This window comes from Sturnus vulgaris, chromosome 8 (assembly GCF_052056855.1).
Source record: "Sturnus vulgaris isolate bStuVul1 chromosome 8, bStuVul1.hap1, whole genome shotgun sequence".
NCBI classification, from domain to species: Eukaryota; Metazoa; Chordata; class Aves; order Passeriformes; family Sturnidae; genus Sturnus; species Sturnus vulgaris.
The window spans coordinates 12,714,867-12,728,404 of record NC_142250.1 but is presented as its reverse complement, the minus strand read 5'-3'; the positions used below and the strand labels follow the sequence as shown (position 1 = coordinate 12,728,404).

The 13,538-nt window shown below is 44.9% G+C and overlaps 1 protein-coding gene across 1 annotated transcript in view; it reads left to right on the top strand.

The window, feature by feature from the left end:
- The first annotated feature begins 4,555 nt into the window (after nucleotides 1–4,555).
- NRG3 (neuregulin 3) overlaps nucleotides 4,556–13,538 on the top strand; it is a 349,388-nt gene continuing 340,405 nt past the window's right edge. The window contains exon 1 of the mRNA XM_014877951.2: nucleotides 4,556–5,252. Coding sequence (XP_014733437.2) covers nucleotides 4,556–5,252 — 697 coding nt within the window. The remainder of the gene's footprint in view (nucleotides 5,253–13,538) is intronic.

Here is a 13,538-nt window from a genome sequence, read left to right as displayed (position 1 = left end):
CCATTACAAACAGGTCCCTAGCCCAAGTCCCCTGATGATCTGACAGCTGAGTAAAGCTTGGTCTGTCTTGTGTGACAGCTATTTTAGCAATTGGCATGGGGAGGAGCACTCCAGTTCTGAGCACTGGTCGGTGGCATCACTGGAACTCCAGCTGTGCACTTCACGTGGAAGAGGGAATACAGATACAAGCTGACCTCAGACAAAAGCAAGGTTTTCCCTGCCTGTGAGCTGACCACTAGAGATCTGTATGATGTAGTTGAGCTGGAGATGAAAGCTAAGAGGGAGAATTAAGTAAAGAATATTCAAATGCCCTAGTTTGGGAAGCAGTGTAACACCTATTTATATAACCGGCCCCAATTCAGGCATCCTTTGGGAAATTCTGTTTTATTCACCACATCTACCTGCTGAAGTACCAGAACACAGCAGGTGAGGTGGGTGCTGGAGCAACTCACAAATTCAAGTGTGATTATGCTCTCAGATTACACCATAAAGCAAAGTAACTGTGGAGGTTTTGTTGCTCAAAACTTCAGACAATACTTACAGGAGATAACGAGGAATGTCTTCAGTGTTTTGTAAAGCTTGGTAGGAAAGAAAGGCTTTTAACTGTGTGTGTATGCAGGACTGGGATAAAGTCATCCCACATGCATATTGTTTACATGCTGAAATGGATGTAGCTCCATTTCATGGCTCTGATTTTACAAAATTGAATTTCTGCTTTTTTTGTTGGCTCTTCTGAGGATAGTTACCCTGAGGTTTCTAGATCTGATTCCATGATAACAGTTAAACAATAATCTAACTCCCTTAACTCTCCCACTGCATTTCATTATTTGAAATAATGGCTGTAGGCACGTGTGAAGCCCAGCAGGAACAGCACCCTTGCAGCACAAGCATTGGCTGGGCCATAGCCACTGACAGCCAGAGGAACCTCCTGTGACAAACAAGGTGATACAGGCATAAATAGCATACTTGTTACAACTGTGCCACACCAGTGCTTAAGAAAATACCACTTCTGACTCCATCATAGGTAAGGCATTTTTATCCACAGATGTCCTCAAGGAGATGCTACAGATTTCTTTGCATTTTATGAAGAAAAGTCAAGAAAAATAAATTACATATTGTTTTCTGATCGTGATAAACATAGTTCCAGAAAAAGTAAAGGAGTTGGGCTATGATACAAATGAGTAGGAAGAAATGCAAGTAAGAGCTACCAAATACCTACGTAAATTAGAATTAATGCATGGAACAGATTCAGTTTAACAAGAGTGGGCTGATTTGAGGAACTGATTATGATTTGAATATTAATTTTTAAGGACAGAGAAATAACCTAAAAGCATTCAGAGGCTGTGTTTTTGTATAGATCATAACATTTTAACTCATGACTAAGTTATTACAGGAAGACATTTCCATGTATTGCCTTCATTAAGGTGTCTGTCTAGATGAACGACTTTTTTTTAAACTGTAAGATAACCTATTTGAAATACATTTGCATTTACTATGAAGTTAAGGGAAGCTTCTTGTATCAAGATGCATTTCATATTTTTAGATCAAAGAATTTTCTTCTAGAGGCTAATAGTCATTGGTAAGTATTGGTACATTGGTAAAGTGCATTGGTAAAATCTTAACATACCAGGGTAATGCCTGAATGCCTGTTTTTAAGTAATTAACTTATTTAAGTCACATTGAAAGCATTCCATAATCAATTTCAGGAATAGTTTGTCAATCCTCAATAAGAATGGGAAGTTGTAAAAAAAGCAGCCTGAAAATCTTTACTAATAGTACAGGAAGTCCTCCAATATTAAATGATGAAATGGCTACACTTGAGTGATCTTAATGGTATCACATCCTGATGTCTTCCATTAGAACCATTGCAAAATTTAGGAGCTGATAGCTTGAAAATCTTAGTGGGGGAAGAAGTTGAGACTTAGGAAACTCTGAAAGAGTTCAGGACATAGTCATAAAAGCTCTCTGTCTTCTAAGTGTTGTAAAACATTTTTGTTTATCCAAGAAGCACGTACAAATTATTTGAGGATGAAGACAGAGTGATTCATACTGGGCTTAGTGAACTGCAATATGGTTATGAAAGTGGTAGGAGCTACAGGACATTTGTACAGGCAACACAAAGCACATAGCACATTCCAAGCTTACAACGAAGGCAAAAACTTTGTAGGACAGGCACTCACGATCAAAAGCACCTGCTTCCAGATTTCCATAAAATCAGTGAAAAAGATTCCCTGGATTTGCAAGCCTTCGCTGTCTTTCTCTTTTTTTTTGCCTTATTTGGCATCCATTTGTAGTTCTTTCTAAATGCTTTCTCCTAATCCTTTTTCCTCTTCACTAAAGGAATAGAAACCCCTAAATTCATGTTTTCCAGTGCCAAAGTGGGGGGATTTTTCGAAGTGTTTAAATAGTACGCTTACCTGATAAGCCACTTCCACAGATCTTCCTGATGGCTGTTAGCACAGAACTGTCTTAAAGAAGGTGCCAAACTCCAGAGGGAGTTCTTGAAGTGACAGCAATCTAGATATCTAGTTAATGTAGTATTGATAATTTAAATGGTATTAACATTCATTTTGGACAAAAATATCAGGCAGGTATGTTTCAGTTGCAATATTTTATTTTCTCTATTTTTCTCTTTATACACAGAAAAAATGCTTTTCACAGATTGTTGCCAACTTTTCCGCTCACTTATCCTGTAGAAATATCAATACCCTTAAATACATGAGTAAGGAAATGATACCTGTGCAGCAATACCAAAGGACACCAATAAGGTAACAGGTCAGAAGAAAGGGCTAAAAACATCTGTATATGTAGAATTCTATACAGCGTTTTCTAAAATTTTAAAAATGGAGATTAAACCACTTTTGGCACACTTCTGTTAACCCTTCAGTGACCACCCTAGCTGGTGAAATGTTGGTCCAATAAGTGAAAAGAAAGCACCCATTGTTGACTACATTGAACTTGGGAATTCAACTTCGGTGTAGACCAAACAAGCCAGAGTAATTAAGATACCAAACTTGTCTGGCAACCTCAGTATACGGCTGTGCCATCAGTTTCTCCCCAGCTGCTGAATGAATTGTCTTTTTGTTGCAGGTGTGTGGTGAGTTGTTGTATTTTGGTTTTGTTTTTTGTCTTTAGCGAATGCCGTTAGAAAAGAGAGCAACAAACTGCTGCCAGTCGATACCTGTCGGACAGCATCAGCGTGGGAGATGCCCTGTCCTGAGCCCCGGCGCTCGCTGGGCTCCCTGGCGGAGGTGTCCCCACCCTCTCGGCTCCCTGCACACAGGTCTTTTCTGGCACGCAGCACCAGCCTATTGGATCGCTACCACAGGATGGGCTCGGGAGCTTCGCCCCCACCCCGCACCCCCGCCCCTTTCTCTTTTCTTTTTCTCTTCTTTCCTTTTCCCTTCCTCTCCTTTCTTTCCTAGGCTCCGTTTGCCGTAGCATACACCCTCCCGAGGGGTTTGCCTGGATCATTTATTTATCTTGTGCGCATTAAGAAACCACCATTAGGCTTTGGTGGGAGGCGCCTTGCTCGGTGCGCTCGCCTGCCTCCGCGGCGCTGCCAGAGGAATACACAATCGAGCCCAAGCTGCAAGCTTGGCAGGAGCTGCCTTCCCGTGCCCATTTACTTGCCGGATCCGTATATTTTTTTGCCGACTGGGTCATTGCCGCTCCCCTCCAGGATTTCATCTTAATTTTTATTCTTGCGTGTGTGTGGATTATTTAAATTTTTTTTTAATTTTTTTTTTTTTTTTCGGGAATCCTCGCCGGAGTTTTGATGCCGGGCCGGACTTAGCGCGGGCGCGGAGGAGCTGCGCGAAGCCGAGCCGAGCCGAGCCGTGCCTCCTGCCCCGGGCCCCGCCCGCGGATCGGCCTCCGTGGCCCGGCGCCGGGCGCGGGTTGGCCGCGGGGCCGCGGAGTGGCGGGTGCGCTGCGCCGCGCCGCCGCCTCCCCGCGGAGCCGCCGAGGGATGCTGCTGCGCCGCGGCCGGGCATAGGCAGGAGCCGAGCGGGCGGGGGAGGGAAGGAAGGAGAGAAAGACGGAGAGAAAGGATCCCCCAAGCCCCGAGGGGAGAGGAAAGGCGAGAGAAGGTGCGTGAATGTGAAGGAATGTACCTCCCCGTCGCCGGAGCCGCAAGCTTGGGATAAAAAATAAATAAACCGAGGAGGCTGATCCCTGCGACTTATTACCCGGAAAAAAAAAAAAAAAAAAAAAAAAAAGGGAAAAGGAAAAGAAAAGAAAAACCTTATAGCGGAGGGACAAGAAGAAGAGCGACGAGTCTGCAGCGAGCAGCGCCAGAGCCGGGCGCCCGGCGGATGGCGCGGCCGTCCCGCTGACTCCGCGGCCGCGGGAGGCTGCGCGGGGCGGCGCGGCGCGGCGCGGGGCATGCCGTGCCGGCGGCGTGACTGAGCGGGGCGCTCCCGCCGCCCTCCCGCCCGCCCGCTCCGCTCCGCACCGCGCCGCGCTCCCCTCCGCTCTCCTCCGCCGCATGCCGCCGGCAGCCGCGGCGCGCTGATGCCCCGGGGCCGCGGCGGCGCTGCGGACAGCCCCTAGGATGAGCGAGGGGGCTGCCGGCGCCGCGGCGCCCGGGGCGGCGGAGGCGGCGGCTGCGGCGGGGGGCCCGGGCGGGGATGGGGCCGGGGGGCCGCCGCGGGAGCTGCGCTGCAGCGACTGCATCGTCTGGAACCGGCAGCAGACGTGGCTGTGCGTGGTACCCCTCTTCATCGGCTTCATCGGTCTGGGGCTCAGCCTCATGCTGCTCAAGTGGATCGTGGTGGGCTCCGTCAAGGAGTACGTCCCCACCGAGCTGATGGACGCCAAGGGCGTGGGGCAGGACCCCTTCTTCCTCTCCAAGCCCACCGCCCCCCCCCGCGGCGCGGAGACCACCGCCGCCGCCACGCCGCGGCCGCCCAGCCGCGTCAGCCCCCGCCTCACCACCATGAGCCGGGCTCCCCCGCGGCCCCCCGGCACCCGCGGCCCTGCGCGGGGCGGCCCGCGGCCCACGGCCGCCCGGCACCCCGTGTCGCCGCACACGGCACCGCCCGCCAGCGGCCCCCCCGGCACCGCCGGCCGCGCCGCCCGGCCGCCGCCCGCCGCCCCCAGCACCCCGCCGCTGCCCGCCTGGCCCACTGCGGCACACGCTACCTCCTCCTACAAGATCTACGTCCACGACTCGGCGCCGTCCTGGACCCTGTCGCCCTTCCAGGAGTCGACCACCACCACGCCGGAGGCCAGCACGACCCCCAAAACCCGTAAGTGTCGCCGGCCGCCCCGCGCCCTCGGGCCGCCCGGTGCGCGCCTCGCCCCGTCCGGACCCGGCGCTGTCCGAGCGCCGGCGGGGTCGGGCCGGGGCGATGCGTCGGTCGGAGGCGACCCGAGGTGTCGTTCCCGTGCGGGAGGCCGGAGAGCTCCGAAGTTTGTGCTTCTTTCTCCCTTCCCTGCTTGCGCCCCCTTTTTGCCCCCGGCAAGTTCCCTGCCTGTGTGATGGATGTTGAAGCGGGAGCAGCCATTTGAGGAGACTGCTTTTCATTGTGGTTTTAGGAAGGCTGCAGACCCCCTCCTCCCTTTCCCTTTCCAGGGTGGTATGCGAAAGGTACTTAGGAGATGCTGGGAGGTGTCAGAGCGAGAGGGACCAGTGGTGACCCCCCAGAAGGGGCAGTGTGGAGAGAGTGGTCTTCAGCAGGTGCGGGCTGGATTGTGCATGTGCTTCTCTGCTGGTGACGGAGTTTGGATCCCGCACACTCGTCTCTCTTGAAACGAGGGCGGGCTCCGCAGGGATGCTCTGTCCGTCCCAGTGCCCGGCTCCTGAAGGAGCTGTGCCAGCTCCGCCGGGAAGGAGCCCGGGGCACCCCGCGGACATGCAGACCCATCCCAGCGCTTTGCCGGCTCCCGTGTGTAGCCACAGCACCGAGCTGCCGTAACTGACTATTTTTTTTTTAAGCAGAGGAGGGGGCTAGTTCTCCGATTGATGCTCGGTGGCTGGCTCTTCCCACCTTCCCAAACACGAACCTAAGGCTTGGGGCTAAAGCTGAAAATTCATTTGGTCTGGGTGCATCAACTTTCAGCTTTTCATAAAGGTTACTTAGGACAAATGCAATCCTTGCCAAAGCAACTAATGTGCGATGCTATTTAGTGAAATGCTCAATTATACTGTATTATAGTATTCTTCTGCGCTTTTTTGGATGCAGTAGAGGAAGTGAAAAGCCGGGTGTCCTCCATTAACTCTTAGTTGCTACTGCTGGGAACCTCCGTTCAATTGAATCCAAAGCTTTTACAGCCCAGGGCTCCCCTTTTGTATGCTGATGTAGGCTGTTCTGCTGGGGGATTTTGTTGGAAAGCACTATGAACTTTATTTTGTCTATTAAATCTATTTGTTGATAAGCACTGGGTCAGAGAGGATAGGCAGTGCAAACTGCTGTTTTGAATTGACAGAACTGGGAGGACAGCGAACTGGATGTGTATGTGTGGGTGGGTGGGTGTGCAGGTGGCGGATGGCTGGGAATGATTACGAATGAAGCTATCACTAAATCAGAACTAACGAGGCAATAACTTGTTTCGCCTCTGTCTGCCACAGTAATTGAGGGAGAAGCAGCCCTTACAGGTGTGTCCGAGCCTGCACGTTCTGTAGGTACAATGTATCGTAGTTTAGAAGTTACCAGAAGGAACATCTTTTGTGGAGCTCAACACACCCTGTTTCACTGAGGTGTATGGAGCTGTATAGGGCACTTCTTAAAAACAAAGCATCAAATGAAGTCAGATTTTCAGCTCAAATGTCTGTATTCAATCCTTGTGTGAGCCAGGTATGCTACATGGCTCTTCAAACTGCTGTGATCTGTGTCTGTATCTGCCTGGGCTTGCTAGGTGGGATCTGTAAGGGTCTAAATGCTCCCTTGCGATCTCTTCCTTTCTCCCCTTTCTATCTCGTATGTAAGAGAAATCCACAGCAATTTCTGCCCCTCTAGGCTGTCTCCTTACAAGGTATAGAAGGCAGGAATATTCTGATTAATAAATAATGTTCAGCTGGCAGGACTCTCCTCCATGCAAGACACACAAAGGAAGAAGAAAAACCACAATCTTGAAACATTCCTGGCAGTTGCAGAGCTTCCTGACTATTTTTTTGTTTTTGGGAGGCTGCTTTTTAATACCTTTTACAGCAGGGTGTTTCCCTTCATTAAATGCAGCTCAGTTATAGGATGGAAATGCAAGAAGTGCAAATCCAGCAGAAATTGACCCTGTTTGGGCACATTGATAGCAGAGATTATCATTAATGGAAGATTAAATAGATTACATAAAAAAGGATTTGAATTTGTAGGGCATATGACCATTTTTTTAAAGCCTACAGCTGTACTCTCCTGATACATATAAGCATCTCTAAGGATACATGTAAAATTCTTTGAGGCTGCAATATCCACTGAGGGGAGAGAAAGGAGAAATGCAGTCTTTGTGCTGTGAACTGATGACATGGTGTGACCCCAAAGCAAGTATCTGTGTCTGCCATTCACAGCTCTCTGTAAGAAAGGGATTTTTTTTTTTAAAAAACAAATTCATCCTAATTTTCCACGTCGAGCTTCATGTTCCTTCTGTGCCCGTTGTTCCAGCTGCTATTGAAATGAAAGTCATGGATCCTGTTGTACCCTGTGAATACAAATCTGACATGAGGAATCTCATGCCCCAGCCTTCAAAACAGTGCATGCCCTTGTGTCATCCTCTGGCTTGGCAAGGCACATATGTGGGGAGGAGTCATAGGTTATTTAGCATTTCACAGGTCTTTAAGAAAAGAAGCAGCTATCTTTATTTATACTGGTTTGTATTGTAGTTTATTTAATTGTTCTGACGTTTTAAAATGGGCTGAAAACAGGACTTAGGAAAACGGGAGGCAAACCAGGAGTTATTTCTCCAGAAAGCCGGATGATTGCCCACCTGAATAAGTGTTGGTAAAGCCTTTTCTCTGTGTGTGTATTCATCTGAGGAGATGTTGTGAAATCTCTTTTTTTGTGGGTGTGCATAATGACAATAATTCTTGGTTGTGTTTCACTCAAAGTCAAGCTATCTGTTAGCTGTTTTGAAAGTTCTTGATGAAGATCCTTCAGGTTCTGACTAAGCAAAAGCCACTTACTCATCAGATCTCTCTCTGTATCTTGTGCTGCCTGCGTGTGTTTTCCATGATCACGTATGGACTGTGCCTTTTCAGCCTAAGCCTCTTTGTCCAGTACTCAGTGTAAAAGTCAATCACTGATTTAGAAGGATAGTCCAGCCTGTACATGAAAAAAATCAACCAACAGACTGGAACATGCTAGTGAGGTTTTATTTTTATCAAGCCATTGGTTTCATTTCTAAAAAGTCATGCCCTGATTTTTCCAATATGCATTTTTCATGGTATTCTGGGTTCTTCAGTAATGTTATTATCCTCGAATTGAGATACTGTACTTAAAAGAATTCCTGTGTGAATTCAGCTGTGAAATAGCACTGTGGTTTCTCTTGTGTTCAGATGACCAAAGGCTAATGCAGAGAACTGAGGTGAGGCAGGTGGGGCTCAACTAATGCATAGTAACCAAGAAAAGAGATGTTACAGAGCACTTAATCAATATATCCCGTGAAGTCCAATTGCAACCTCTTTTTTGTGAGTCTGAGTATACTTTGATTTCCTGCTAAAGATTTTCTGGTCCAGTCGTTCATCCTCGTCATATCTATGACTGATTGTTATGCACAGCATGGGTTCAAGTAACAAGCATCTGGCAGATGCACTGCTACCAGCACTGACATTTTGGTAAAAGCTGTTTGTTTTATTTTGCACTGACTCAAATATCTTTTTCACATTAAGGATGACACTTAGATGGAACTGCGGGGTTTTCACCAACTGGAGGGTGTTGTGGGAGGTGCCAAACCGTAGTAAAACCAGACCTACTCTTCCCAGAGCTCTGAAGCATTCTGCCAGCAGATGACATGGATCGCGAACGCTCGCATGACGAGCGTGAGCTGTCACTGAATCCAGGGGAGCACACGTGGCTGCGGAGCACGTGCCTCTGGCATTAGCTGAGATTAATATGCCAGTTATCTACCAATCCAAAATGCTTCAAAAGCTGTTGAATCAAAAGAGAAAATAATACCGAGGCCAACACCTGGGAGTTTTAAGAGCGTTTGCTTCTTCTTTGTTCTCACTTACTTTCTATTCACATACCTTCAGTTAGTACCACAGGCATGATTTGTGGATTTGTGTTTCCCATCTTAGATGCTTGTTGACGGGAAGGCTACCTACCATCAAGGTAAAAATAACAAACAGATGTGCACCCACATCACCGAAGTGAAAGTTATTGTAATTTATTTTATTTTTCATATTTTACATGTTTCAGTTAAGTTGGAGGACACAGGACTTAATTCAGTTTTCCATTTTTAATCTTCTTTATAGTTAGGGACTAGAGCAGCTATCACTGAATTCATGAAGAAGTGGAATATTCAAATAAGACCCACTCACATATGTACATTGATTTTACTCAGATATATTTCTTCTCTCTTCCCTTCATTAAAGTGATCGTTGGAATCTTATGACCTAGAAGAGCTTGCACAGCACTGGCATGATGAGTGGGAGGGATATGGCTGAAAGTATTCCATGCTGATTTTTAACCCTGATGGAAATTCTTCTGGGGACTGTAGAGTTTATCATTACATTGATTTAGCCTGTGATCACTGGTGAAAGCAGAGCCTTGCATTTTATTTGGCTGGTTTTTTTTGTTTTTTTTTCGCATTTATACAAGGACATTATGTGATATATGTTGACAACAGAATACCATTATTAAATTAGAGTATTGATTCATTGCAAAGGATTATGCTAAAGTAATGTTGATGGTTTATCTAAACCCACAGAAAATGGAAATTAAAAATTAAAGCAAAAGACCTGTCTCTACAGTATTGTGTCTAGTGTTGCACAGTGCATTTATCATATGACTCATTGCTTTGAATGCAAAGCCCAGTAAACCAGTAAACACATGGATTGTTTTGGATTTGGCCTTGACTTTCAGTTTCATATGGTTTTCATTTTTTTTTTTCTTCATTTTAGCCCATATGGTTTTCAGGAAGTACCTGAAACTACCAGTGTTTGGTTTTGTTGATTTCTCCTGTGATTGTTTTGGAAACAAACTGCACAAGGAAAAGTGCCTAGTAAAATCATGTGGGAAGACTTGGTCACAAGCATATATAAATAAATTGGTTAAAAGCAGAGGCTTATTTGTCTCCGAGCCTGGTGGTTTCTTTTTGAGCTTCTTTGTGTTTGAACAACTTTGCAATACCGTGCACCATGTGTGTGCACACAAAATAGGAGCATGGATTTGTGCATTTGCACAGTGCCAGTTTTTGAGGAGGATCGGGATCCCAAAGCCTGTAGCAACCCCAGGACCCATCTTTGGCTGCTTTGGTTCTGCTGCTTGTCCAGTCAGAGTGGTTCATAAAAGACACCCAGAGGTTTCACTGGAGCTAGTTGGACTGAATGCCAAACTGAAGTGCATCTGTTTAATTTGGAAGTCTCTTTCAGGTTCTGATGTGTAGAAGGGCTTTGTAGTCACTGTTACTATTAAGCACTTTTTTATTATTATTTTGCATCATAAGAGTAAACAAAACACAGGAGAAACAATGAAATACTTGTGTTATGGAGATGTTTTCTTCCTCCAAGAGACTCAGTTCTTGGCTCAATAATGGTGAAAGTTGGAAGAGTCATTTAATGAGACAGCCCTGCTTCAGATCAAAACTGAGCCTGTGTTTTCTCATGGCTCAACTGAATTTCCAAGGTGGACAGCTCATGAACCTGCTTTCTTCCTTTCCCCTTCCCCCTCCTATCTATATCCAGTCTCAATCTGAGTAAAGTGAGAGGGGGAAAGGAGCTCCCTGAGGGTGGAGAGAGGGCATTTCCAACCTGGACAAGACAGAGGGTGAACTTCGAAGTGGCACAGGGGAAATAATTGCACACGAGTGGGCAAGTGCTTTTTGAATGGGTTTGTACTTTCTGTCACACAGGTTTCTGGGGTTCCTTGGTAGAATGCCTTCAAGAGGAAAAAATTGAATAAAGCAGCCACGAGGAAAATTAAAATAGCAACTGCACTTATAAATTTCCATGTCCTTTTCACGGAAGAAATGCCTAATTGGATCAACTCTTCCTGGTGAATTTTGGAGGTAGCAGAGAAAAATAGATTAACTAAGTGCTTATTGCTAACTTTTTAAATGGTTGTTTCTGTTTTTCAATTTACTCAATATTACTCTAGTAATGTTTAAAAAATACAGATAAAATAATTCTTCCAGTACCCTGTCATTTCCATCCTCTAAGACCATTATTTTGCATTTCCAAAGCTGTGTTTCTCATGTAGCATTTAAATAGGAGGATTCTTCGACTTTCAGGTCTTTTTTTACAACACATTGTTCCTGATATCTTTCTCTTTTTTTTTGCTGTGGATATGTTGACTGCTTGACTGTAGGAGATAAACTATTCAGCTTCAAAGATAATTCACTTCATATTATGTTGAGCAACCAATTTTTAAGTCCAAATTGATTTACGTTTTTTCCTCAGAGTGATTTTATTTTTTTATTTTTGCAGGAGTTAAGCATTTGGAGAAAGCTCAGGTAGAGTGGAAAAGGCTCACTGGCTGTTCAATAAAAACATAACTGGATAAAAAGATAAACTGAAACTTTGCTTTGGAATTGAATTCTGCTTTGGCCACTCTAAAATCAACCCAGAAACCTGCAAAGTCTCCTCTTTTTACTTTAACATCTTTTTGTCTGTTGGTTTTTGGGTTTATGGCTTTTCTTTTTCTTTTAAATCTCTTGGCAATTCTAAGGGTCCTACAGTTGTGTCCCATCCCCGCCTGCCACTTGTGTTTTCCTCTTACAGGAAAGATGCACGTTAGCAGTGCAATGTGGTAGGTGCTCTTTGTAGAACAATTAATTAATATTTTAGCTTGTATGAAAATTCAGGCCTTTCACAGAGGCATTTTGTAACTCTTATAGTAAAGCATTGAAGAAAAAATATCCTGGTAGTATTCCAGTAGATGTTGTGCTGGACAAAGTAGTTGATAGTCTTTCATTTTTTATAATGAGATTGCTGTATGGCCAAGTTTTGCAAACATGATAGGCCCCGTTTAGGGTGTGCTAGTGATGCATTTTCTGTTTTGTAGAGTTGTGGATATGCAGAATCAGGGCCAATTTATGTGAACATCTGTGTGATAATGTGTTAGTCTGTCTTAGATTGCAGTGCTTACAAAACATGCCTGTGTAAGTAAATGTACATCAACTTTTTAAAAGCTGCCAAAATTACTTAAATGTGCTTATTAGAACTGAGGTTCCATTAGAGCGTTTTCTTTTTTTGTGTCTGTGTATTCTTAGCATTGCCTTGAAAGAGACACCATTATCCTGTTTACCTTTTGCCTGAAATTAGTTCTGCAGTAAAATCTTTGTGTTCTGGAGGACTGTAGTTGCTTAGCTGTGTAGACTGTGACAACACACGTAGGTCATAAATCTTTTTACACATCACTTTTAAATGATTTCCTGATTTTTGTTTTTCATATTCTTGAGAATTAGTCTTGAGAGTCTCTGGTTTTGTAGTTTTTCTCTATATTATGCTCTCAGCTAGATATATGCCAAAATTGACTTTTTCATGAAGCTTATAGATAGAAAATGCTTTCTAAAACATTAGGGATGGCAAGATGTATTTTAAGATCTAGTTTTTTTCTGAAACCAAAATTATGAAATAAACTTTACAGTGTTCTTTTCACAGCATCATTCCTGTAAAAGTTCAGGATTCTAGTTCAGCAAGAGCTGAGCCTTGATTGCTGGCTGTTACCAGATAGAGGGGCTATAGCACTGTGCAATAGCAAACCATTAAATTAGTATTAATAGCAAATAGCCTCTTTTCCAGAGCCGAGTATTCTCACTGATGTCAGAACTTGTAAAGCAAGGATTGAGATAAGGTGTGTTATTCTCCTGGAAGGGTGCTGGTGGTCTACTTTTACTGCAGTGACAAGTGGTTGACAAGGAAGGTTGAAAATGTTCAGCCTGAATTTGCTGTGCTGCTTCTGAATGTAATCAAGATTTTAACAAAACCAGGAAAGTCTGGAAAGTGTTTCTAACCTGGAAAACTGTTCTGCCTTGTGCAAGGCTAATGGTTATTTATATCTCCCAGCTCAGTGCATAGGAAAATGGCATTTCCAGGAGTGTGCTCAGGGTGCCCCAGAGCTGTAGCTAACTGCCCTTCTCAGTGGCTGAGTAATACCATTGAATATTAACAAAAATGTGGGGAATCTTTGTTTCCTCTCCCCTGGTGAATTACAGTACAAGTGGTGAGTGGGTTATCATTAGAGTAGTACTAAGCTATCCCAGACTAGGAATTGATTGTATAATACTTGCTAAAACAATCCAGTAATTGTCTTCCAAAGGGGTTGCTTTGTTAGGTTGTTGTTTTTTTTTTTTAAGGTAGTGTTGTGTGGAGAGAAAATTAATTTTCTTGTTTAATCTATGAGTGAATTCACAAGGAGAAGCAGGGGTTTGTTAGAAACTCAGAG